We start from the raw sequence: 27469 nt of genomic DNA, 5'->3' as shown, positions 1-27469 counted from the left end.
AATTTATTAAGTCAATATTTTTCTTTAGTTTAGTTTTAGTTCTATATGTCCAAAATTGTCAAAAAATACTCACTTGAATGTCTTGACACTCTTTATTTCTAACTCTTTTGAGGGATTTATATAATATTTTGAAATAGTTTTTTTACTGGTGGTAGTGTATACGACATGCTTTTTTATCTGAATGTTTTTTTTTTCATCATTAAACCACTGAGAGAGAGGCAAAATATAATAAAATAATTTTATAATACATATATCTTTTCGATATTGACATAAAGAAGATACCCACAAAAAAACTTTTACTTATTACCAGTAATAAATTGTATTTTGCCTTTTTGCCAGCAGGGAAGCTAAGACAGCGCTAAACAAAAAAAAAATTACAGGCTCAATTATTTATTTATGATTTTGTGTTTTGTTTCATTCGCTTAAATAAAATATTTTTATTACGCTTTGGAAAGATCTAATATATCTTTTACGTCTACAATTATATAATTGAAAGTATATTATTACAATTATTATATTATATTAATATTTTAAAGTTGTTTAAGTTCATCCTGTTTTGTGCTCAATAAAAACATTTTAAATTTTATTGCATTAAATAATAAATATTCTTATTAATAGAATTTAAATGTTTCATTTAGAAGGCTGAAAGCATCTCTCATTCTCATTCTCATTATCATTACATTTCTTTCATTTCTCATTATTTTTATAACATATAAAATATTTTTACCTGTCATAATATAGAAATGACAATAAATCCCCTCGCTTCATCAATATTACCTTTAAATTCAATAAGTCAAAAATACTAGGTAATAAATTGTGCACACTAAACTTTATCAGTAATACTTATTTGTTTTCATTGAACTAAGAATATTCAAATTGCAAATGGTTTTTAAAATTCGATTAAACTCTATTTATCAGGGCTTCAAAATATTGTTTTTTTTTTTCGTTTCGAAAAAAATAACGGTTTTTCCAGTTTTCGGTTTTTGGTTCAGCTCTGAGTGATTATTTTTAATTGTTTTTATTTGTATTAAAAATTTATTTTCCACCATAATTTAGAACATTTTATGGTACTTGTGTGATTGTACCTAGCGCCACGCTCTGAAACCAATGGTTATGCTGCACCGCACGGCTGTAACCATATTTTTTAAAAATACTACGACAGCTGAAGTGGAGAGTATGATCATAATAATGCTCGTGTTTGAACATGTACCGAACCGGAAAAACCAATATGTTCTTCCGGTTCTGTTATGGTTTTCATTCCGACAAAAATAACAGTGTTTTCGGTTCAGTTCCAGTTTGAAGCCCTGCTTTTTATTGGTTAATATTTTTTTTATCTATTATGGTTTGGTTAAGACAGGGTTTAATCGAATTTTAAAAGCCCTTGCAATTTGGATTCGTAGTTCAATGACAATAAATATACAATTTATAAGTACTAGTGTAGGAAGAAAAAAGATCAGTCAATTAGTGTCACATTATTAGATTTCTAAAAATCTTTAAATTTCAATTAATCGTCCATTCAAAAATATTTGTCTTCTTATATTGGATATTTATTTGAGGAAAATTAATTACGTGGGAACAAAATACAAAATAAAACAAAACAATAATTGACCTGAAATTAAAGTTCACATCTGATATTTTCCCTAATCATTTTGTAAACTAATATGAATCATCAAATTCCCAAGAAACAGCCAATGAAAGAACAGTATAACACATTAACACACATTGACATCTTGTAATGTGACAGTTATTTTTTCACACAATAATGGTTCCAAAATTTTAACCCATAGACAGTCATAAAAATATTATAATTAATTATGTTGGTCCTAGTTTTTTTGTGGTATCATCATTAAAAATCAAACGCCAACACAATTCACTTACAGTCATAAAAATATTATAATTAATTAAGTTGGTCCTAGTTTTTTTGTGGTATCATCATTAAAAATCAAACGCCAACACAATTCACTTAGTTACAAATTTAATATATTTTCATGTCTCCTATCAAATCCTATAGTAAACCGACTCAAAATATCACATTCATGGAAATGATGAAAAGTTTTCTTTAAATTTTAATATGAGCATTGAACATATCTGCTCCACATATCGCATGTGAACTTTACAATGTTGCGGCATTCCGATAAACTTCTTTTAAGAATTGGTGGTCAACCTTTCGCTCAACCCTTTTAGAGGGACTGAATTATTTTTAACATGTGATTTGAATAATAACGCAGTTTTGTCATGGAGATGTTATCTATCTTTATTTATATCAGTTAAATCTACTATTACCGTGGTGGCATTTGAGTTTTGTTGGTGTTACATACGTAAATCTCGCGAATGGGTGTCGGGGGAATTTAAAAATAATGTAGTTTTTGCTGTTCGTTCATTGTCCGCCGTTCTAGTCTCAATTAAAATTCTCTTATTACAGCTGTCCGAAAGGCCTTCGATGCTAGCCTACCTCGATAAAAATAACAATTACGTACATAATAAAAGTATATATTGTATCATATCGAGATTAATGGCCGACTGGAAAAGTTGATTAACGGCTCGAGAAAAAAAGTCATTCCGAAAAGGCACCATCAAATCCTTTTGTAACGTGTAACACGCTTGAATTATCCCAAAACATCATTCATTCAAAAACAAATCTTCCTCTCAAATGTACCTTCCAAAAATCCCTCATTTGCAGTTCAAAAATATATATATAATTGAATATACTATATAAATATTATGTTTGTATGATGACTATCTCTAACTTTTTTAAGTACATATGAAATCTATATTACATTTATTTTTTTGCCATTCTCATACTTGTTTAGGTAATAGAGTCTTTTTATTATTAGGACAGTTTGGTAGTCTTATTGAGTATCAAAGTTTTCTGTTATATTTCTTGATTACTATTAAGTAAGACTGAATTTTTTTATGAAAAATATTTAATAATACCGCTTACGAGGTAGTTTACAACTGTTTGACTTCAAAAGTTATAGGAATATACGTATTATGTACCTAATTTTTCTTCGAATATTGAATGAATATTTGGTTTTAAATAATTTTTGTATTTTGTCGCAAATGTCATTTCAATATTTCAAAAAAACTCCCACCGCTTTGGACATAAATCAGAAAAGACCCTGAAAAGTCCATTCCAGCTTTATTTAATGAATTCCGTGATATAATAATAACATTAAGAAAACAGCAAATATGACAGCTGTGCTTTTGTCGCTAAATAATTGTAATAAGAATTATTGAATCTGCTATCTCCTTTACCCGTCCCCGGTGTTGCTTCTTTCCGTGTTACTAATGAAAACTTTCCCACAAAACGGCTTCGCTCTTCGTCATGTGTAATAAATTGACATTAAATTTGTCATTTTATTACTGATGCCGATGATGGTTTAATATTCTTTACGGGTCACCAATGAGTGAGTGTCAATGTTTTATAATGAATAAAGTAGGATTGTTATATATTAGAATGTTATCTATAGATTACATTACATTTGTTAGTGTATAGCACATTAAACTGGTACATTTAAAATGGATTTACAAACTGAAAAATTTGAAAAAACAAACAAAGTAGTTACATAATGATATATTTAATAATAATATTATCATTTAGTTACAAAAATTATGATTTCTAAAGTACACGATAAGTATACAATGATGCCTAAAATACATTTAATTAAACTGTTCAAATTAATTACTTATATAATAAAGTATAGCTTTTATCGAATTTTTAAAAAATTGAATTTCAAATTACGAATTATAGATAGTACTTTGTATAAAAAAAATTTAGGATCAAATATTATCGATTATTCAAAGGAAATAAAATTTGTCGATTTGAGTTGACAACTATAAGCATTGTAAATGTCATCTTATACAATATGTTGGTAATTATGTAATAACTCATCTTAAATTATTCTAGGTGTCATATTCAATAAAACTTCAATTATAACTGTATAGCTCAATTATTTTTGTAAAAAATTTAGTCCATAAATGTCAATTTCTCTCAATTAAGAATTGGGTGAATTATTGTCATTTTTATTAATCATTTTCGGAATAAAAATCCTAGTAGAATGCCAACTGCGCATTATTTAATCTGTTCTATTACGTAGTTATAATATAATTGATTGATTTACCATTCCTATATATATATATATGTATATATACGTAGTACGTAGGAATGATTACTTTGGTTTTGTGTTATAAATATAAGTAACTTCTCATTGTACAACATTGGTGCTTACTCTAAAAGTGACTTAATATCAGTTTGACAGTGAAGGATATTGCACGAAGCTTGTGGGAGTTGGTTTTAAGAGTAATAGACTCCCTACGATAACCCTTAAGAATGCTGATCCCTCGTTGATTGGAGCATAAAGTCAGACTATAACCAACACACACGTGGCAATGCATGACGGACCCGTACACATAAGAGCGAGGTCGCTTCTTGAATGGAATGACGAAGCGTGATTAACAGCATACCAAAATGGTGATTGTGTTTGCCCCATCTGCCAAAATAACGTCTGGTAAATAAGAAATGTTTAAATAAATAAAATTAAAAAAACAAAACATAAGGTAGTATAATCTCACTTTTTTATAATTACTCTCATTAATTTAATATAATTAATCATTAACAAGTTTCTAAATATTACTTTTTTTACATTCTTGATTTTTTCGTTATTGTTTGTTGTGTGCCCTTTTGTATACTATTTCAAAAAAAAAAAGTTTTTGATATTTTTAATAGTTTTGTTTGACTGTTTCAGGTTTCTTTTTATTGTTGTTGTAAAATACGTTTTAATTCTTTGTTTAACTTTTTTCTAACTTTAATTATTAAAATTAACTCATTATTTAACACGTGTTAAATTTGATTATTTTTTTTTAACTATTACTTATTATTTATCTTAATACTGAAATACTCTCACATATAAATAATCATAATAATACATTATATATAAAACATTTTTCTTTTGATTAAGAATCTTAATGATATCTTAATCTTGATTTAAAAAATCTTATATTATACACCAATCAAACATAAAGCTTTAATAAATAATTAATTATTTAACACTTAAAAGATACATTCTTAAAAATCCAGTGTGTCATTTTGCTAAATGTTTGTTCTTCATTTCATTTTATATGTCAAAATCCACATCATTTTTGCTTGCCATTATAATACATCAAATATTATTATATCATCAGCGCTTTCATGTTCATGCCGCTTTCTGGTTTCATCCGGTGAAGTCATCATCGAGCTTTCAACAATATTATCAACATCAAGTTATTTCAATTGATATGCAAAAATTGAGGTGCCTGGAAACAAAAATGGCAGTTTTTAAAAATTGATAAAAACAAAAATGGAATTGTTCAACAGCTGCCACCAGAATATTGCCGTTTATGTTTCTATCTATTTTTAAAAACTTCCATTTTTTTTTCCAGACACTTCCAATATATCTATAAACATTACACTTGTTCGAGTGATTATAGTATCATACTTAATACCTTTACCAAAATATGTAATAAACTTAAAAACAATTATTTTCGTGTAGCATAAAAAGTTCAATTATTTTGAGCTACACTGCATTGTGTATCAATTAAAGTAAAAACTTTCTGTTGGTATGATTGAGTCATGAATTTTTTGTTCATCATTATTTTGTAATGTTTCTAATGGTTCATCGATATGTCTTGACTATTTCTTGTCATATCATGAATGTCAGTATATTTTCATCGTTGCAGCTTTTTGTCATACCATCAGTGTTGTCATATATGCCATCGTTACAGCTTTTGTGGCCATTTTGATGTGTTTTTGTCATCATGTGAGCTTTTGTTATTGCATTTTGTGCTTTTCGTAGGATCTTTGTGGAACGCAGTGGCTTTGTATGGATTTTTATGTTGTGATGGATTGTTCTCTCTCCTTTATATTAATTACATTTTATTGCATGTTTTTTTTTTTTAGATATTTAAGGCTTTTGAACGTGTTCACTCGGTGCAACTGATTTTTATTATTAATTTATTTTGAAATAGCCAAATAATTTTGTTTGACAGCAATCTCAATCATTCATTGATAATTACTGTGATATTTACACACTTAAAAAAAGAAAAAAAACTAGAAAATTTATTTATAATAAATAAAATACTTAAGTAATATTATTCAAAGTGATAATTTACATAACCTTATTTTTACTGTCATAAATAGACTACTTAATAATATTTTTGATATTTGAAATCAATATTTGAAAAAAATAATGTATATAATATACAGTTGAACTTGGTTATTACGATCACGGAAATAGCGAGATCTCGGATGTAATGAGGAAACATTCGTTGAAATTTTAGATTATGATTTTCTCCATACATTTATTCACTTTTATAACGAGCTACTTCTCGGTTATACCGAGCAAAACCGTAAATGTGTCAATTGTTTAAAAACAACATTTTCGACCCTAAGCAATAAAATCCGACCAGGCAGTTATCTAGACCGATGCCGCCGGGATCGGATTACGTTTATGACACTAGTTTAAGTACTTAATTGGTTTTTTCACCGACAACATTGAAAAAGTATCCACGCATATAGTTGAAATTGCATGTAAAAAATCCAAGCTTTGTGAAGTCAGTAGGTACCTACCAGCGGCGGCGGCTCAGGACTTCATTACAATAAACAACTTCTTTTGTAGTTTATGAATGCCATGCTTGTTTCGGGGATTTTTACGACGGTTTTCAGATTTTTCATGTTGTCTTAAATAGACCGTGGCGCGAAAAATGTTATATAACGATATAATGAGTAATGCTTATAACGAGCAAATTCAGTTGGTCCCATCTTCCTCGTAATAACCAAGTTCGACTGTATATCTTTTAAATATACGTTTTTAAGGTTTGGTAATATTTCAAAATGAATTTTTACCATAACATTCCATCCTGTAGCCTTTAAATATTTTGATTAAATTTAAAAAAAATAAATGCCTCGTTTCAAAATATTGAATAAAAAATATGATATCTTCACTCATTGCTAATTGAATATGAATTAACATAATGCAATACTGTATTACATAATGTTCTATTGAAGGTTCATTATTTAATGTTTAATATTTCGGTACATTGATTTCAGGTAAATAGTGTATTCTTTTTAAAACTGTGTGATGTTGTATAATTGTGAATATGGTGTCTTTAACTATTTTCTCTGACATTGGGAAAAAAGTCAAGTAATGGTTTTTTGTTATTCCTCAAATAGTCTATTTGAGAGCACTTCGTTACCGGAACAGATCTGCTAGTAAAATGAATTGCCATTTACATACTCACTATTCGTTCGTTTTGATTCTATGTTTTTTCTCAATGTTCTACAATGTTAAAAGAAATATGTCTGAAATGGGATACAATTATGTACCCAAATCACTCATGAAATAATATAATTTGATTGATATATTTCTTTTACTTAATTTTTAATTAAGTCTATCAAAAACATTTTAATGTCGTTGTGCATGGTTTTGTGGATCTATAAAACGATTTGTTTTTAAAATCGATTAAATCACTTGCATGGTGAGTGAAAAAAGAGTTTTTTTTATTTGTATATAAAATCAGGAACATGATGAATATTCATTGTTTGTGAATGTTGAAATGTTAATAGATTTACCATTGTCAGCAGGATACCCAGTAGCTCTTGCATTTATGTCATCAATAAACTTAATCTCTAATATCCAGGGTTAATGACCAGTATGATTCATTTTATATAATTGGAAAATTTCAGTATAAATACTATATTGCTTTGTTTCCTACGTTCCCTATCACTGCCAGCCAATTTTTACGAGGTAGACACTTGTAAGCCAACTATTTTTGTAATAAAATAAATCCCTTAAAAATATGAAATAAGAACAGAGTGGTAAATATTTGTGTAAACTTACCAAATCAACATGTTTTTCAAGTTTATCGTGAATAATTTCACACTAAAATAATAAATATTGTGAAAAAAATATATACACAGATAGTTTATTCAGAACTTATGACGTTTACAAGAGAGCACGAGTTAACACGTCCATGGCCTGACGCAACATTACATGCTTTGACTAGTTAACTCGGCTCTGGCAGTGATATTCTAATAGCTATTATTAATTAGTCCAAGAAAAATAGCAATAAATATGATTTCTTCAAAAATTTTACTGTTATGTGAAATGAACATTTTTTAATATTCCATTCTGGCCCTTGGCTCTACATATTATACTTTTAAAATCTACCATTTAAGAGGAAGAGAGTCGAGACCTATTAAGTCAATTATCATTATATTAACATATCAAATATTTGAAACAGATTTATTACTTTATGACAGTTGTATTAAAAGACATGTGGTAAATTTATTTTATTTCAAAAGTTTTAATAGTTTTTTTCACCTCCATTGATAATATTTTTGAAAATTGTGAAAATGTGTAGATATTATATTATTAACCTTTGAAAAGGGAAATAAGGAAAGTTTCTGTACAAAATTTTACTATTGGCTTCGCAGTGAGAGTGCTTAGATGGATTGTTTTCAGAAATTATTGAAAACAGTGTAGACTTGAAAAGCAGAATCATCATAGCTTTAAAAACGATGTACAGATATTATTATACATAAATGTTAAATTTTTAATGTGTAAAATTGTACCAAAGATCAATCAACTAATTACTTTTTTCGTATGTTACCCCCTCCCTCCTGTCAATTCATCTCTCAAAATTTCCACATCCTTCATTTTGATTCATTTAAACATCCATTCCTTCCAAATTTTGAATTTGGTACATCCAAACTTCCACTCGAGCAGCAAGCCGTTGAAGAGAAGTATCGCCTGTGCGATGAGAGTCTTAACAAACTCCTTGACTGGGTGAGCGAGATAGAAGAACGTCTGGCTAATCAAGAACCGGCCAAGGAAGACAAGGATGAGCTGAGAAATCAAATCAACAACATAAAGGTCAGGAAATACCTTTTCTAAAAAGAAAATACTCGTAACATACCCTGAATTTTTAAATCTTTGACTTTTATTTGACTCCACTTCCACCCATTAAGTTGTGTCTTTACAAAAATATTTTTTCATTCGGTGCAATCCTGCATACTTTACCTACCTGATTATGTTTGAACCATATTATGCTGTTTCTATTTAACATTTTTTGTACACTCTGTTACTCACAGCAAATCCGTGAGGAGCTGGAAAGCCAACAACGCTCTGTGGTGGGAGTAGGTGAGCAGGCACGCCAGCTTGTGGTGACAGGTGGGGCCGTGTTAGCAGCGCGGGAGGCTGATGCCCTCGAAAGAGCCGCCAAGCAGCTCAAGGATAGGGCCGACAGAGCTTCCTCGAAGGCTTCTAACATGCTGAGGACCTTGCAGGCCGCCTGGGATGAGTTGTCCAAGTTCAGGTAACTAATCCCTTTTTAAATCCTCTAATCCCTAGTATAAAGTTTCTTTCAAATATCTACAGATTTTTTAAATGTTTTGATTAAATATTCTCTATCCATGTTTGCACTAAATATATATTATGATATATTATAATAGCAAATTGAAGAAAGTATAGAGATATAATACAGCAATTAAAACTTTAAACTTAGTTTTCATATGGGTAATGTAATGTATTTTTCCTTTGTAGTAATGAACTGACTACTTTCAACTCTTGGTTGGACTCATCGTACCGCCTTCTGGAAGAGCAAGAGAGAGCTCTGTCAGAACTTGGAAGATTGGGAGACCGATCCGGTTCAGCTAGAGACTTCCTCGGGGACGTGATGGCTCACCAGGCCGATCTACGATTCATCACCATGGCTGCGCAGAAGTTTGTTGATGAATCCAAGGTAAGATCTAATACCTATGACAGTGCTATTCAACAGGTGTACCCTGTTACATTTGAAGCCTTTTAAATAGGTATACAAACCAAATTTGATATTTTATAATTTTACTATATATGTTACGCCGAATGTGTGAAATTGCGTATTATATAAAATCGGCAAAATTTTGCCTATTTCATAAAAAATGCAAGCCCGTTGCCTTATTCATGAATTAGGCAAAATATTGCCGATTTCGTGTAATATGCAATTTCACACATTCGGTGTAACATATATAATTACTTTGGATAACATGTATTCAACTTTAACTCTGTTACAGGAATATCTATCATCTCTGAATGAGTTCAGAACATCATTGCCATCTCGTTATTCTCATCTGACCCAACCATCGGAGTCGGAGGTTCGAGGATGTGTGTCGTTGGCTGCTCGCCGTCACGCCGATCTTCTCTCCCGAGCGCAAAAGCTGCAGGAAAGACTGCGAGGAGTCGGAGATACCAGAAAGCTGTACAACGATGCAATTGACAAGGCTGACAGGTGGCTCAAGGAGGCGAGTTTATGTTTATTTTTAAATCTTACTGTCGTTTTCTGTCTCCTTGATTTTGAGAAATTTATACCCTCTGCATTTAGGACAAACAACGACTTAAGTTTAGAAATCCAAAGCAAAAGAGATTATTGCTGTTATACGTGGGATACAAGAAACTGGAGGAGATATTCTATATACTTAAATAAATTCCATGTTATAAAAAAAAAATCAAATTTTTTAATCATAATGTTCATGTGTTTCCCAAACTAGATTAAACGATGTGTTATTTAAAAATTGCACTGAAAATCTCCATTTGTTTTAGACTATTGAAATGAGTAAATAAACCTTTTCTTCTTCTTAACAAATAATGGTCTTAACAAATATGTTTATACCTCTTTCCTAAATATGTATATGGACATTAATTTTATTTATATTTAACTAGGTGGAGCCACAATGCCGTGCTGTGGTAACAGAAGCCGTTGCGGGAGACCCAAGAGGAGTCGAAATTCAACTGGCTCGTGCCAAGGCTCTCCACAATGAAATGTTAGCACAGAGTAGACTCATTGAGAGTGCAAAGGATGTAAGTATCATCTTTCGATTCATTCGAATCTGTTATAATTCAGAAGGTGATGAAAGAGCAATCAATAATGTTTATGATTGCATAATTCATAAATGTTTTTATTTTTCTTGTAATTTATTTTACCTAAATTATCATAATCATGCGTGTTCGCGGTGAGATAATTGCATAGCATTCATCTCTAAAGCTGTGGGTAATAGATTCGAATACTGCGTTTAACCAAATTTACATGTTGTTTTCACCTGTGTATTTTTGATCCTGAGCAGACTCGAAGGATGAAGCGAATGGATAAAAACCATTGCTCATAAAAAAGGCTGTCAAAATAATTCCCACACCTTGGATGCCAATATGTTCCACTTGATAGTGACAATTTCTGATGAACTTTATATTTTTTGGGTTCTGGTATAGTTTTTTACCTATATTGGCTTTAATGTTATGGTTCTTTCAGGCTTGTGACCAATTACTCCAGACCCTGGAAGGCCACTTGACGCCGGCAGAGATCAGAAACCTGGAAGTGCCTGTGCTGGAATTGGAGAGTCGTTATTCAGAGTTGAGCGGAGCTGTGGCGGCTCGCTGTGGAACTTTGGAAGGCGCTCTGGTCCAGAGCCAAGGTCTTCAAGACGCCCTGGAGGGACAGGCCAACTGGATCAACCAGGCCGAAAACTTGTTCAAGTGAGATTTAGAAAAGAAATATTACCATTATGTGCTATAATAATTTAATCAATTAACATTAACTGACATTTATTGATTCCTACAGTGGTAGCATATGGTATAAGGTTCAGTATTGCTTAATGCCACTTAAGTATGACTTTGCATTTGACGCATAAAATATAAAACAGATTATTATCTTAATACTTATAATGTTGATTTTCCTTGATAGGACCCAAAACAAACCGGCGTCTCTCATCAGAGATCGCTTGGATGAGCAACTCCGCGAGCAGAAAATCTCTCACTCGGAGCTGTTGGCTCACCGACCATCACTGGATCAGCTGGCATCCAACGCGAGAGCTCTATTAGATACCGCTTCCAATGCCCGATTAGCTGCTAAGATCGACCAGAAAATGCAGGATGTCTACAACAGGTATACTTTGAAACAATATTGTATCTTCTCAAAGTGAATTATAATTTATCCATTACATACATACATATTTAAAAAGTTTTCTTTGACCTAAATAGAGTTATAATTCATCATTGTATATCAAACAGATACGAGAAACTCCTGGACAAGTCGATGAAACGCGGTGAATTCTTGGATGAGGTGTCATCAGACCTGAACCAATTCTCCAACCAAGCAACCCAGGTGGAGCAGTGGTGCGCCAAGCTCTCTGAGAGGGCTAACGCATCCGAGCTGGCCAGGTTGTCACCCGATGAATGTCATCAAAGGATTGCACAATTGCAAGAAGAAAGGTGTGTTATAATATGACGTGTTTCACTTTTTTTTTCGAAATGACTATTTGAAGAATCTTGTTCTGGTCAGACCACTGTTGAGACTCGTTTTCTGAATCTCGGTCTTATAAACAATCATATTGTAACAATAGCACGAATATAACAAATATTTTAATTTCAATTTGCTCAGAGCATGAACATAAACAACATAAAAAATAAACAATTGTTTCGTTGGCGTGAATGCATTATGTTTGATTCATGAGTAAATGTGGCATAAGAAAGCTTCATTCTTCACAATATACTAGACGCTGGATACGAACTGGAGAACACATCTAAGCGAATCCTGAATTCTCAGTGCAAGTAGATATTGTTGTCTAGAGATTTATATAAGGGAAGTACAGTAAAACCTCATTAATACGAATTCCATGGGACCGAAAATCGAAAAAAAATTCGAATTATGAAATGTATGGGGGAACAATAATAATATAAAAATTTTGAAATAAAAAAATTTTTGATTTTCATTAATTTCGTTTCTGATCATAGATGTGCCTACCAAATTGGATCATAAAATGTCAGGATTATTTTTATTACCTTCATAAAATAAGCAATTTATGATGTTTTAAAAAAAGTCTCACAATTTTTAATGACTGGCTCATGAAATAGTATTATTACGATTTATTGAATATTTTTATATGCCAGGACACTGAAATAGTTTCGAATTACGAAATTCGAATTAAAGGTATAGTTTTATATGAAAATAATGTTCAAGGGACTCTTTTTTCGAAAATTTCGAATTACGGCGAATTTCGAATTATCAGTGTTCTTACTAACGAGGTTTTACTGTATTATAATATAATAACTTAATTTTCTTTTCTCCAGGGATTCCAAGAAACCAATCTTGGAAGAATGCCTGCGCAATGGAAAACAACTCATTGTCAAGAAGGATGTTACTGACACCCAAGCTGTCAGGGACAGAATGAAGGTAAATATCCTAACCTTTTATAATATATTACATTGTAATGGACAATATTTTTTTTCTCTGATAAGTCATGCATAAAAAACGATTACATAGATGCCAGTACAGGTAAAGTGGTGGTATTATAGTCAACCGTGTTTTAATGCCTTTTTTTGTTCAGGGTCTGGAAGTCCAATGGAAAGACTTGAATACAACCATTGATGAGAAGCAGAAGCTTTCCAAGCAGCGTGCCGATCAACTTAACCAATATGAGAAACTTAGAGCACTGGTACGTTAATATATCTATTTTATTATACTTCAAGCCATATTCGAAATATACCTGACTCTATTCTACAAGTTCTAAATATTAAAATTCTATGAATGATTATATTTTTGATAACTTCTTATATTGATTTTACACATTTAATTGTGAAAGTTAAAGATTGGGTAGGAAATTTTCGCTATTTATGTCATCAACGTGAACTTAAATTATATGAATAACTGAAATCTTATATCAAATAAGTCTTTTTTGTCTGTGGTCAATGAAATACGTATTATGGCTGATTTATTTGTACAATATCATCGAAACTCTCATAAATTCACATATGTTCAGCTAATCATCATCATGTTGGCTGATATTTGATGTTTTGTATTTTAAGGTTATGGAATGGCTTTTGACGACGGAAGAAAAGGTGAACCGTCTGAAGCCGGTGGCTGTAGAAATGGAAGTCATCAAGAGTCAACAAGACGAGCTCCGACCACTCAACAAGGAGTACAGGGAATACGGCCACACTATTGATAAGGTAATTTGACAAAGCTATTTATAATTTTATACTACCTAAAATTAAATAAATCATGAAAATTGTTGGTTTCGCAGATTGTGAATAATCCTTCCAATTGCAATTGGTGTGCAATAATAATTATCTGATTACTATATTATTATAAAAGGCAGTAGAAAAGAAGATATTACAACAATGACTCCATTATCAATGAATTACGGAAAATGAAATTGCATGTTATTATTTGCTGCAGTTTAGTTACTGTTATCATAAAAATCCAACAAATATCAGCAACGGAGCATATATCTAATGAAAGCATTACATACATATAGCTAAATCATATTATGTATCTTTTCTCAGGTGAATGAAGTTGGCAGTATATATGATGCCTTGTTGAGAGGTGACAGACCAGACAGTCCTCACAGGAAGAGGTCTAGCCAAACGGCTTACAGCCCTACCAAGAGACCATCCCAATCATCCCGTAAGTACCTTTACCAATCATAGAGACATCCCTATACTATCTATTAATTAAACTCAAATCTTGATGACCCATCTATTCACATGTATAAATTCTTATTAATATTATAATGCATTTCTTATCTTTATAGTGCGTGGACCTGATGGAAGATCACCTTCTCCTTCAAAGACTGGTCTTGGCCTCGTCAGCCCGTTGAGTGCTTCCGGATCCAGTGGATTCTCATCAAGGCGTTCCAGCCAAGACGGATTCCATCTAGACGGTAAATTGAAATTCCTAAACTATTTTGAATAAATCATAAATGCTAATGTTGATCATGAACATGAAAATGAGCTTTTGTTGATCCGTATTAATTATTATTAATGATTTTATTGTATTTTTATCAAACAGAGATGTCTCCAGTGCAACAGCAGTTGTCAGAAATCAATAACCGCTATACACTCCTGGGAGTTCGCTTGTCTGACAGACAGAGCGAGTTGGACTCTGTTAGGGAAGAAGTGAAGAAACACCTCGAAAGTCTCAAGAGCTTATCTCTATTCTTGGATAAGGTTTGTTAATTTATATTTTTGTTATAAAATAATAATAACTGCATATAAATATTAGTGGTCCTAGAACAGTGCCTTATAGAACACCATTATTTGAAAACTACACTATTGCATTGTACAATTAAAACAAAGTGTTACATGTAAGGATTATGTATTTTTCTAGGTTCAGAGACAACTTCCCAAGGACACAGTCCCTAACACAAAGGAAGAAGCTGACAAGACCAACAAACAGGTCCGAGCAGTTCTTGAGGAGATGTATGAGAAGCAGAGCCTTTTAGACTCAACCAGGAGTCAGGTACATAAACTATTTTTATAATTCATATTATTCATAAAAATAAAAACGAATTTTGCTGTAATTTGTTACGTATTATTATTATTTTTTATTATTATATATTTTCTGTTGATTTCTTTCTATATTTTCAAAAAATATTTACTGCAATTGGGGTAAGTTTATTATTAATGGTTTGTTTTAGGTTAAAGAATTGCTGCGTCGTAAACCTGGTGTTATCGGAGCTGATAAACTTCACGGAGAGATGGAAGATGTTGCCAGCAGATGGAAGAGTCTCAATGATGCCTGCAAGGATAAGTAAGTTTCCTCCATTATCACAATAGAGCAGCATCTCAAATTTAGAATCATACAATTGACTTTTACTTATGACCAAGTAAATTAAATTATGCATTTTTAACCACCATTCTACTACATACATAACTCATTTATATTATCAATCACTATTGTATGTATTCTATTTATTTAAATAAAATATTGACAATGCCTTTGATCTCCTTACCAGGATCCGAATGATGGAAGAGATTAAGGATTTCCTGGATACCCACGACAGTCTCATCTCCTGGTTGGGATCAAAGGACCGCATGATGGCCGCTCTTGGACCCATTTCATCCGATTCAAGAATGGTGCAGACTCAAGTCCAACAGGTATTGAATTCTGGTGTTCAAATATATGTACATACATTCCTGTCTCCATTACATAAAACTCACAATGGTTACACTTTCACAAACTTTTTTTGTGATTAAGTATCGAAGTAATACACCGTTCGAATTGTTTCACCAAAACTATTATTTCCTACAGGTGTAATATTTTCACATTTATGCAGTGAAAAAAAAAGATGCTTTAACTACATAGCAAGCAACAATCTATAGAATTACAAATTCCCCTACTCTTTTTCGTATGTGTACCCAGCCTTCGATTCTGTCTTTTACACTGTATACAGCTCTATGAAATTATCGCAGCCATGTCTTGTTGGTAGTAGAATACATAGTTAGCATGTAAAAACATTTTTAAATTCTTTTAATTTATCATATTTGTGCATCTGATTCATCAATATGGTATTTCATTGTTCAGGTTCAAGTACTCCGCGAAGAGTTGCGCACACAGCAGCCGCAGTTGTCTCACTTGGAAGAAGTGGGTACTTTCGTTCTGGATAGGCTGGAGCCCAAGTCACCCGACCATACCAAAGTTGCAAACAAACTCTCCAATGTCCAAAACAGATGGGCCGATCTCCTCAACAGGTGATTTATATTGACTCATATTGCGTGAAATAAATGTATGTGTCATTCTTTGAATAGTAAATAACCGTTAGCCAATGATATAGGCATTTTCACATTTTTTTATTGTTGCATTATCTAGACTGGACGCACGTGCCGAATCTTTGGGGGCCGCAGCTGACACATCGCGAGAGTTCGACGCCGGTCTCGCGAGACTGCGAGATGCTCTGCAAGCCATCTCCGATAACCTTGATGATCTGCCACTCGAGAAAGATGCAGAGGAACAACTCAGGAAGATCGAAGTGCGTAGAATAAATTTGCTTATTTAAAATGAAAATGAGCTAATTTTGAATGTTATTTTTGTTGTAAAATTAGTATCTGTATTTTCGTATCAGTAATGTTAACACAATGGTTACAGGCCCTTTTAATTAATTTTGTAATTAACGTGTTAATTTGCATTTGAAAAGTAATTAGCAAAAACACAATTTTGTGTGGCCCGTAAGCATTGGGTTAACATAAACTTATTTAATTATATTATATATATAATTGATCATCCAAATGCATCGAGCATTATCCAGTTAATTGCTAATTTTTTGTACATTCATCAATATGTGTTTTTGATTTTTAATTATTTATCTGTCACTTAGAATCTGGAACGTCAACTAGAAGGCCAGCGTCCATTGTTGGCTGACTTGGAAGCCCGTGGTGCGGCCCTGTGCGAGGTCTTGACTGACCCTGCCTGCCGCCAAGACATTCAGAGCAAACTGGCACAGGTCACCCGACAGTACAACAATCTCCAGAAGAAACTTGACCACAGGAAGGCTGAACAGGAGGGAACTCTGAAGTGAGTCAATTAATTAATTACTGCTCAATTAGGAAAGTCAAACTGCATGGGAAATGAATATTGTTTCACCGTATAATATATCTATATTGAATTATATAAAATAGCCTATATTGTTTTACACTATTACATTCCAATAGATGCACTGTTTTGGATTAAAACAGGATTTTACTAAGCCCATCCTTAGTTATAAATTTCTAAAACTAATACAATTTCTCTTATTTACAGGGATGGTCGTCAACTGGAAGAAAGTGTTGCCAAAACACTGGGCTGGCTGCAAGGCGAACTCAGTGAGTTGGCTGGCCGTTTGCTGGTGAGCGCTGACAAAGAAAAGCTCCGCCAGCAGCTTGAGAGACATGGACCTGCCTACAGAGAGGCCATGGCCAAAGAGCATGAAGTTATTATGCTTCTTAATAAGGGTGCGTTGAAAAATAATTCTAATTTGTACTGGATTATTATTCCATGGAGATCTTGAAATAATGTTTTTTCTGACATTTCAGACCGTTATTTACTTCTACCGTCTTAAGGATGCATCTAAAATTCCAATCAAATCAAATAAATACAAAATATAAATATAATGTCATCTTAGATTGCATAGAACCTGGATATTTATGTAATTGATTGCAAATTTAATTCAATTTTTTTAATCAAATTTTAGGCCGTGAAATGGAGAACCGTCCCGCCCATCCTAACCTTCGCAAAGAGTTGGACAGGATTCAACAGCTATGGGAGAAGTTGCGACGAGAAGTCATGGACAGACAGACCAGACTACAAACTGCCATGGTTTGTTACCGCTATCAATCATTTTCGAATCAATTCAGCCTGCACAATTTTCTTACAATATTTTCTGTTGATTGAATATTATATAAATTGTGTTTCACATCAATAGGAACACTGCAAGAAGTTCGGCAAAGCCCAGGAAACCTTTTTACCGTGGTTAGGACAAGCTGAAGACAAACTGGATAAACTCGCCCCGACCGCATTCACCAAGAAACAGATCGAAAAACAACTCAGAGAATTGCAGCAGATTAGAAACGACGTTTGGAAGAAGTATGCCCATTTTCTCTATATTGTTCAAGTTTTAATCTAGCTAGAAAAAATTGGTACTTTTAATCAAACTAGCGTCAGTAAATAGAGATTTCTTTTGGGTAGAGTCTTGCGTGATATGTATTTTAATTGCGACAATTTTCTGAACTGCAGTAAGGCAGTTAGTTTTGTAGTTGATAAAATTGCATCTAGTAATTAGCACAAAAATATTCTGTTATCTTTGTTGTGTTATTATTTTAAAGATAAACATGTTATTTTTTGTTTCAGATCTGGTGAATATGAAAACAATCGCACCCTCGGAGAAACATTTGTGTCTGCTTGTGATGTTGATCAAGACATCATCAAGAATCAATTGGCCGACACTAAGGACAGATGGGATAGACTCAACAACGGTAAGTTAATAGAAGAAGTTTTAATATTCAAGCAATTTTACTGTCTTTAATATCGTCGTTCCCTATTAAAAAAGTCGGATCTGCAAAATGCTATTTTTCAGTACGAGCAATCAAAGATGTTTCATCAAATATCCTTTGTGTCCTATTGCTTGCCATAATGAATAAAAATACGGGTTATAGAAACTTTTCTAAACGTTTATAAAAACATCCGTCTGTCCGGTGAACATAGCAGCAACTCTCAGATCCGACGCATCATGCTCATCCACGCCCAGCCAACAATGTCGGTTGGTAAGAACTGAGATTGTTATTCGGACACTCTCGGTAGATCCGTCATTTTTAACCTGAGTATCTCGAAATTTTTCAAACAAACAAAAAAAACTGTGATTGTGGTATAAATGTTTAAAGTGTTTAAATAACTTTTACGTAATAATCCGAAAATGACAAAATTTCAGATCCGACTTTTTTAATAGGGACCGAAGATATGGTGATCTCATCAACCAAAATGAAGGTATAAGATGTTCTAAATAAATATTCATTACTTTTGTTACTTATTCCAGCCGTTCTCGAGAAGTTGGAATGGCTCGAGAATACTTCTCGTCGCCTCGCCGAATTCACAGATCAAGCTCGCGATATCGATAACTCTCTCAAGAGATGCGAGGACAGGTTTGTTCAATCATCTATTTTATTTACACAAATAACTATTCAACATTCATAGTCTCATATCAAAAGATCTATCTAATGAGACATACATAACTATGAGATTAACATAATAATACTTCTTTTTACATTCTAGCAGCTTGTATGTAATATGATTGATATTAATTGACACTATATAGTTTATCCCCAATATCATAAATTTAGTATTATGGTTTCAAAGCTGTATTTTTTTAGATTAACATTTTGGTATTAAATACCACACCAAATTATTATGAGTAGATGATCTATTTCTCGGTTCATAAAGTCAGAAAACAAAAATCGTTCCTCTGCTATCAATTATTGTGTGCTTATCCCTTTTTTATGATGCCATGTTTTGTAATATATTAATTGTATACTTTTTTATTATAGATTGGGATCAGCCGAGTCTTCGCCTGCCGACCGTCGTCTATTGGACACTGTTGGTCAGATCGCAGAAGAAGCCGCTCTACTCGAAGGACCAATCAAGGTAACAATAAAAATTTATCAAATAGGAATTATAATCCATCTGGTATAAGAAATTAGTTAGCTAAATTGGACATGCTGTGTCTATCCGTGACGTTAAAGATCCACGTCTTACCAGTAAAAATAATTACACTATTCATTAACAACTTTGATGGCATTATCAGAACACACATAGAAAATTAAAACACCAGCGATGCTTGTAAAATGTTACATCATATTGAGCAATATTAATTTTAGATATTACGTGCTACTATGCTAAATTCTATTGGTCATTGCATGAGGAGCGGAGATCGGAGGTGGGATGAAATGTTAAAGCGGGACAGAAAATTTATTCCAGCCAACTACCATTGTAAAAAAACTTAACATTTATCCCACTGTATGTTAATCTGTTAAAATCAGACATTCAAGGAAACATGCTCTATATTGACTATGTACATATTGATTTACTTTATATTATAGGTTTGGCTTTTAGCTAAATTCGCGTAATATGTTTGATAATTGCATAATTTTTGACATTTTGTAAGGCAATCATGGTTGTTCATTGGTCAGCCTATTGTTATTAGGCAGTTTGCAGTCAATGATGAGGTCTTACATCAGTAAACTAATACTGAAAGTATCTTTACTATTATTGCGCAAGGGTGTCACCATTATAAGTTTTAAAAAAAATTATAAATTTTTCAGATTTTACGAGCTTTGGCTGATGAGTTAGCTACAGCTGCTCGTACCGCTGGAGGCGATGCTCACAATCTTCAGGATGATGCAGATGCATTGTCTGATCGTCTCGTAGACTTGACTTCGAGACTTCACGATGCTAAGGGAAAACTCCACAGTGCCACCGCTGCTGTTTCACAGTTCAATGTAAGTGTTCTTATATATTTAGTTTCATCCATAAATCAAGCACACAAATTACAAATGATTTTGTACATGAAGTTGAATTTCATTTTGTCGTAGCCAATTTGTAGATGGGTTGTCAAGAAAATTACATAACTAAAGTAATCTTCATTTTTGATATGTTAAAATTATTGAAATATGATATATAGGGAATGCTTCCACCAATTTCGCATTCATATTACGGATTATAGTTTTTGGTATTTAACCTTATGCTGTCAGGAATTTTAATTGTTAATAATATAATCCATTTATATCAATAGGAACAAGTGAAGGGCCTGTCCCATGACTTGTCAGACCTGGAAAAGGAACTAGACAGCATGAAACCAGCCGGACGAGAGATCAAAGTGGTTCGCCAACAGCTGGACGACCTCGGAGTCTTCTGCAAGAAATTGGACGGAATGGGAGCCCTCGTGGGTGATGCTCAGAGAGCTGGCGAGAGTCTTGTGGATAGTGGATTTGCACCTGACACCGCGCAGACCAGAGACCAGGTGACTTAATCTTCTCAAGTTTATTGTATCGATAATGAATTCAAAAGAATAATATGTTTGTATGTGAATGAAAAAATAATATGAACAAAATTATGCTTAATTATTATATCGCTAATTAATTACCTATGTATTATTTTTGTTTACTAGGTTGATTCTCTACGGAAGCAACTCGCAAAACTGGATGAGAGAAGTCGTGCCAAGGAATCGGAACTGGATGACGCCCTCACCAAACTTGAGGCATTCTACCAAGACTATGACAATGTCATGGGAGACATCAAGGAGGTTAGTCTTTTCTCTCATATCCACGCTATCACTATGTTCCCATGTTTCTCAGACTTTAGCCTGCAGAAATAAAAACTCATACACAAAATCTATCTTGTCAATTGCAACCTTGTGACTTACATTTCAATGTGTGTGAGGTTAGTATATTTAAAAAAAATAGAAATGGCGTCACATTTTTATTTATGTGAAGTTGTTTCATTCAAAGAGAGTTATTACAAATTGGATTTTACATAGTTACCTACATTATAATTTTAAATTAAAAAGATTTCGGCTTGGGGTAAAGCCTCATAGTCTGTGGGGAAAAAAACGGCATTTTCACATAATTACGTTGTATCTTGTGAAAACACCTGTGACCTTCTTGTCGGGTAAGCAGACCGCTGCAATTTTAATAAAATATGTAAGGCTATTGACACCCATACGAATTCAAGCAAAGCTTTTTTTACCAGTAGTAACCTGAGAAAGATATGAAATTTAAAAAATTAAATGGAACATGTTCTGTCACATTACATTCCATGCCTTTCCACATTATGTATTATGTTGGTAACTTTCTATAACCTTCAATAGTGCCTGGTGATAAACAGTTTCCAATAATAGACAAGACCCTCCTCCATGCATGTATGCTCTGACTGAGTAAAATCTTATTGCTTTGCAGTCACAATCAAAATGTTAATCATGAATGAAATCTCTTTCAGGCTGCCGATATGGTGCGCAAATTGAAGCCTGTAGGTTCTGAAGTAGAGCAGATAAGATCTCAGCAGAAGGAGCTGGCGTCAGTCCGTCGGGACAGCCTGGAACCACTCAGCGAGGCGGTTGCCCGAGCCAACAAGGCCGGAAGGAGTCTGGTGCAAGGTGCTGCCACAGGAGTGCCCACACAGCGCCTGGAGAAGGACCTTGAGAAGATGAATGAAGCGTGGAACGACATCATGGAGAAGGTAATGAATAATAATATCTTCTTTTTTTTTTTGAATTATTAATACCCATGTCCTTGCTTTTTGTGGTGGTTGTTAGTAATTTTGAACAATCACAAACACCCAGGCTTTGAGAAAAACACAACTATTGTGTCCTCACCGGGATCGAACCCAGAACTGTCTCTTCTGTGCTGCTACAATGCAAAAGCATGAAGTCAAGTTATATTTTGTAATAATTATAATTATACTCTTAATACCTCTTCACAGACAAACGAACGAGAGAGAAGACTAGATGCTGCTCTCCTTCAAAGCGGTCGTCTCCGAGAGGCTCTGCAAGGCCTGGAAAGATGGCTGGCCGATACAGAGGCCATGGTTGCCGCCCAAAGACCGCCTAGTGCCGACTACAAGGTTGTCAAGGCGCAATTACAAGAACAAAAGGTAATTAAATATTACTAATTACTAATGTACTATTTTGTTATAAACTTAAGAATTATTTCAATTTATAATTACTGTATCCACTTTTTGTACATATTGGTACATTCAGAAAGAGTTTTTGTTACATATTTATTTTATTTTTCTCAAAATTAAATTACACTTTCGATTACGGTACAATGAATATCATGTTTTATAATAACACAGTAAAATTGACAATAACGAATAGTACTTAGGACATACTTTAGCCTTGATTCAATTATTAAGTGTCCTGGTACGGTTTATATATTGAAATATTTGTTTATAAACATTTCAGGGTGGCTCTTTTTGGGTGTGGCACTTTTTGAGACTTAATTATTGTGATGATAGTTTGAATGATTTATATGAAATAACGATGTACGACAAGAGTACGCGATGTAATAGACGTTGCCAAACAGCTGAAATGGAGATGGGCGGGGCACATTGCTCGCCGAAAGGACGGCCGCTGGACAAATGCCGTCATCCAATGGTACCCAAGGGGTACGAAACGGCCACAGGGTCGCCCTAAAAGCCGCTGGGTTGATGAACTGGTAAAGTTCGGCGGAAATACGTGGCAGCGAACGACACAGGACCGAGAGAGTTGGAGAAAGCTTGGGGAGGCCTTCATCCAGCAGTGGATTGACCCCGGCTGATGATGATGATGATGATATGAAATAAATTGTTATGATTCAAAACTATTTACTTCAAATGATAATGTAAACAATTTAGCGAGTGTATAAACATGACATAGTGTCGGCACAACTACAGCTACTAACAACATGTAGCTTTAAACATTTATTTATTTTATTCAGTAGGTAATCTATTAAAGTTCTTTTACCAAGTTGAATTTCAAAATTATTTAGTCTTAAATGAGTACACGATGATAGAATGGAAATTATTCATTTATTGAGAAGTTATAATGTTCGTCTAAGGATAAAAGACATCCAGCCACCCTACAAGTTTCTTTTCAAAGCCCAGATTGGAAAAGGAGGATCGGGAGATCTAAACTGAAGTGGTCGAACTGCAAAGAAAGAAACACGGCATCCCTGAGACTAACATAGTGGAGAGGCTTTCTAGAAGCGGTTAAGTTTCACATTTGATTGTAATACTCGTATACCTGATGACATGATTGTTTTCAATTCCACTTTCAGTTCTTAAACAAAATGCTGTTGGATAGACAAGGCTCTATGTCTTCTCTATTCGCCATGGGTGGTGAAGTGGCAGCCGGATGTGAACCGGCCGAAAGAAAGGCGATTGAACAACAACTCAAGGGACTCGTCGGAAGATTTGAGGCCCTCACAGACGGAGCCCAAAAGCGTATGCTTGATCTTGAGCAAGCCATGAGGGTAAGAAAATACCTTCATTAACTTACACCAATATGATAATTTAACTACCTACTTAAATATCCATAAGATTATATTGCAGTCAAATACCGACTAGATCTAATATACATAAGTAATAATCTGCAAGTTGCTAATTTGTGTAAAATTCTTATGACAGGTTGCTAAGCAATTCCAAGAGCAGCTACAGCCACTTCTGGAGTGGTTGGGAGACACCGAAAAGAAGGTGAAGGGACTGGAATTAGTGCCCACCGATGAAGAGAAGATACAACAGAGAATCAGGGAACACAAGGTATGGACTCCTAATTATTTATAAATTATCAAAATTGACATATTACATATTGCATCAGGATTTTTGTATTAATTATTTATTCTAACCTTTCTCAGGCTATTCATGAAGATATCATGGGTAAGAGACCAGACTTCTCACAGTTGACAGAGACCGCCTCCACTTTGATGGAACTCGTAGGCGAAGATGAGGCTTCAGCTCTGGCTGATAGACTCCAAGCCGCCACTGACAGGTAATTAATATTGTAATATTATTACTTTTAAAAGCTACACATACACAGCTCAAACTGATAAACATTTTTCAAATATCATATAACCATTATTGAATAAAATATTTTTGTCATTTTCAGATACCAAGCGCTGGCAGATAACAGCTTGAGCGCCGGAGAACTGCTGGACCGATCTAGAGCCGCTCTTCGCCATTTGGTGCTTACTTACCAAGAGTTGGGAGCATGGATGGACGCTGCCGAGAGGAGACTCCGCAGGGCCAGGCCCTTGTCCGTTCACACCGAGCCTCTGCTCAGGCAAATGGACGACTTGGCTGTAAGTCTCATCTAAATGTATAATTTAGAATTCACATGTAATCCAATGTGTTACAAGTCACTCAATAAAACACATTTCTTTCTATGAACTCTCAAAACTATACACATACCACATTACCGTAAGATTTAATAATTTTGGCATGAAACAAGACATTGTCGGAGGGGCACCGATACAAGAGAAAGTAATGCAATAAGGTTGATGTAAGTGTAGTCGACAATTGCTACCATGACAGCAATCACATTAGCCATACTTAATGGTTAAAATTATTTATTTATAAACGGCGCAAGCACCTATGAAAGAGAACGGTTCCTCTATAATCAATCCGTTTTTAATAACTACAAGATACCACTAGTATAATTTTTTGAATATATTTACCCGACTGATTTTAGATGTGGTATGATTCATTGACTACAAGAGCTGTAAATGTAATAATAAAATATCATTGTTCTGGCTTACTTCCAGTAGTAGAACTACAAAATGCTAATAAGTTTTCAATTCACTTTGGGATTCAAATTTGTTATTGCATTCAAAATCATACAGAGGTCAAAGTACAAAAAGTAAGCAGAACTAACTTGTATATTGACTTGCCACTATTGTCGACAGTGTTTACATTGCTTCTGTTCTATCGGGTGTGTCTTTCTTGCCTTACCTTACTCGCTTACTCTCTTATTATCTCACCGGAATTGTCAAACCTTATTTACAACCTTGGACATTTATACATAGTAAGTTTTTATTTGAATTCATACAATTTATGATAGTTTAATAATATAATGATCTTTGATATTTCAATCATTTCATAAATTCAAGCAACAATTCAAGACACGATTTCTCTTATAAATGTATGTTTATGGTTTTTTTCAATAACTTGATTATAGGAACTAACAGAGGAGATTTCCACAAAGCAAGAAGCCGTGGAGTCGACGGTCGAGTCGGGTCTTGAGCTGATGAAGCACATCTCAGGAGACGAGGCTCTCCAACTGAAGGACAAGCTGGACGCTCTGCAGAGACGCTACGCCGACCTCACTGACAAGGGAACTGACTTGCTGAAGATTGCTTCTGAAGCCCTGCCGCTTGTGCAGCAATTCCATCTCAGCCATAACAAGTGAGCTCAATAGTTTTTCTTCTAGGTCTTCTAATAATCAAGGTGGGATAACGTTATTGTTACCTATAAAGTGTTTGCTTAGATTTTTCAGCGTGAGATCAGTGTCTACCATGCTTATCATACGTTGATATCATAAGTTGGAATGCATGACAACCTACCTCACCTCAAACTTTTTCGCATCATGTGGGCACTATTCAAATTTCTAAATTTTCGTAGCCCACTAAAGAATATCATTTTTATCAAATTCTTAGATTCACATGCTCAATTTTGCATATTTCAGTAAGATACTTTTTTAAAAAACACACAATATTTGAGTCGATGCTTGAAAGAGCTATTTGTACATCCTGATGAAGATGTTTTCAAGATAACTTTTTTTAATTCTCGATTATGAGCATATCGACAAGATAGATTTCTCACAGACATGTGTGTTTGCAAATATGTAGTAAAAGAATTTTTATTGCCTTGGCCTCTGATAGATGAAAACTTATTTTGCAGTCAACCTAAATTCAGCCATGGCACACCAATTGGAAAGGTCTGATACCATGAGAATCTGGCAACTCAATATTTAATCAAATTACGTTAATGAAATTTAACTGATATTTTGATGAATTAACTGATTTTATGATATTTTTATTAGGTTGGCTGACTGGATGGGCATCGCAGAGGCTGCGTTGCAATCAGCTGAGCCGAGAGAGCAAGACATCATCCGGCTGGAGGAAGACTTACAACACTTCAGGCCCTTACTCGAGGCCATCAACCTTGTTGGACCTCAACTGTGCCAGGTAATGAAACAAATTTATGTGACATACACCATTAGATGTGCGTGGTGCATGTACAAATATAAGGCTTTAAATTGGTCTGAGTCATGTTAAACCTTTATTTGGTCATCGAATGAACATCAAATAGAACAAATGAACACCCTATTGAACCTTCTAATAATTGTACGATTCGTTTGCTTTCATAGATATCTCCTGGAGAAGGCGCTGCCACCATCGAAGGTCTCGTGACCAGAGACAACCGAAGGTTTGACGCCATCGTTGAACAAATACAGCGTAAGGCCGAAAGACTACATCTCAGCAAACTGGTATGTATTTATATATATTTCTGTAATCATCAATTCTTGATAAATTAGCACTACCATCGGCATAAGCCATTTAGTGCCGCAGCATGACTATAGACGGCTTTTTTATAGCCAATTAAATGTCACTTGCACTAGTGTTTTTCCCAG

At 33.8% G+C, this 27469-nt stretch overlaps 1 protein-coding gene across 29 annotated transcripts in view; it reads left to right on the top strand.

The window, feature by feature from the left end:
* shot (dystonin-like protein short stop) overlaps window positions 1-27469 on the top strand; it is a 572629-nt gene that overhangs the window by 494321 nt on the left and 50839 nt on the right. For all 29 annotated transcript variants that reach the window (XM_085960986.1, XM_085960985.1, XM_085960962.1 and 26 more), the window contains 38 exons: window positions 8763-8909; window positions 9128-9351; window positions 9579-9777; window positions 10088-10315; window positions 10734-10871; window positions 11317-11540; window positions 11749-11949; window positions 12075-12275; window positions 13134-13236; window positions 13391-13498; window positions 13869-14012; window positions 14349-14469; window positions 14597-14725; window positions 14854-15011; window positions 15172-15303; window positions 15482-15594; window positions 15800-15941; window positions 16369-16535; window positions 16654-16813; window positions 17159-17355; window positions 17581-17771; window positions 18011-18135; window positions 18242-18402; window positions 18667-18791; window positions 19349-19454; window positions 19857-19953; window positions 20631-20807; window positions 21101-21328; window positions 21476-21610; window positions 22303-22542; window positions 22786-22956; window positions 24120-24314; window positions 24469-24600; window positions 24696-24829; window positions 24947-25139; window positions 26015-26241; window positions 26879-27023; window positions 27206-27325. In XM_085960986.1, the coding sequence (XP_085817112.1) occupies window positions 8763-8909; window positions 9128-9351; window positions 9579-9777; window positions 10088-10315; window positions 10734-10871; window positions 11317-11540; window positions 11749-11949; window positions 12075-12275; window positions 13134-13236; window positions 13391-13498; window positions 13869-14012; window positions 14349-14469; window positions 14597-14725; window positions 14854-15011; window positions 15172-15303; window positions 15482-15594; window positions 15800-15941; window positions 16369-16535; window positions 16654-16813; window positions 17159-17355; window positions 17581-17771; window positions 18011-18135; window positions 18242-18402; window positions 18667-18791; window positions 19349-19454; window positions 19857-19953; window positions 20631-20807; window positions 21101-21328; window positions 21476-21610; window positions 22303-22542; window positions 22786-22956; window positions 24120-24314; window positions 24469-24600; window positions 24696-24829; window positions 24947-25139; window positions 26015-26241; window positions 26879-27023; window positions 27206-27325 (6138 nt within the window). The remainder of the gene's footprint in view (window positions 1-8762; window positions 8910-9127; window positions 9352-9578; window positions 9778-10087; window positions 10316-10733; window positions 10872-11316; window positions 11541-11748; window positions 11950-12074; window positions 12276-13133; window positions 13237-13390; window positions 13499-13868; window positions 14013-14348; window positions 14470-14596; window positions 14726-14853; window positions 15012-15171; window positions 15304-15481; window positions 15595-15799; window positions 15942-16368; window positions 16536-16653; window positions 16814-17158; window positions 17356-17580; window positions 17772-18010; window positions 18136-18241; window positions 18403-18666; window positions 18792-19348; window positions 19455-19856; window positions 19954-20630; window positions 20808-21100; window positions 21329-21475; window positions 21611-22302; window positions 22543-22785; window positions 22957-24119; window positions 24315-24468; window positions 24601-24695; window positions 24830-24946; window positions 25140-26014; window positions 26242-26878; window positions 27024-27205; window positions 27326-27469) is intronic.

This window comes from Rhyacophila brunnea, unplaced genomic scaffold (assembly GCF_057557595.1).
Source record: "Rhyacophila brunnea isolate RB1 unplaced genomic scaffold, BYU_Rbru_1.0 scaffold_12, whole genome shotgun sequence".
Classification (NCBI taxonomy): domain Eukaryota; kingdom Metazoa; phylum Arthropoda; class Insecta; order Trichoptera; family Rhyacophilidae; genus Rhyacophila; species Rhyacophila brunnea.
The sequence above is the reverse complement of the archived record's forward strand: the minus strand, read 5'-3'. Positions and strand labels throughout refer to the sequence as shown.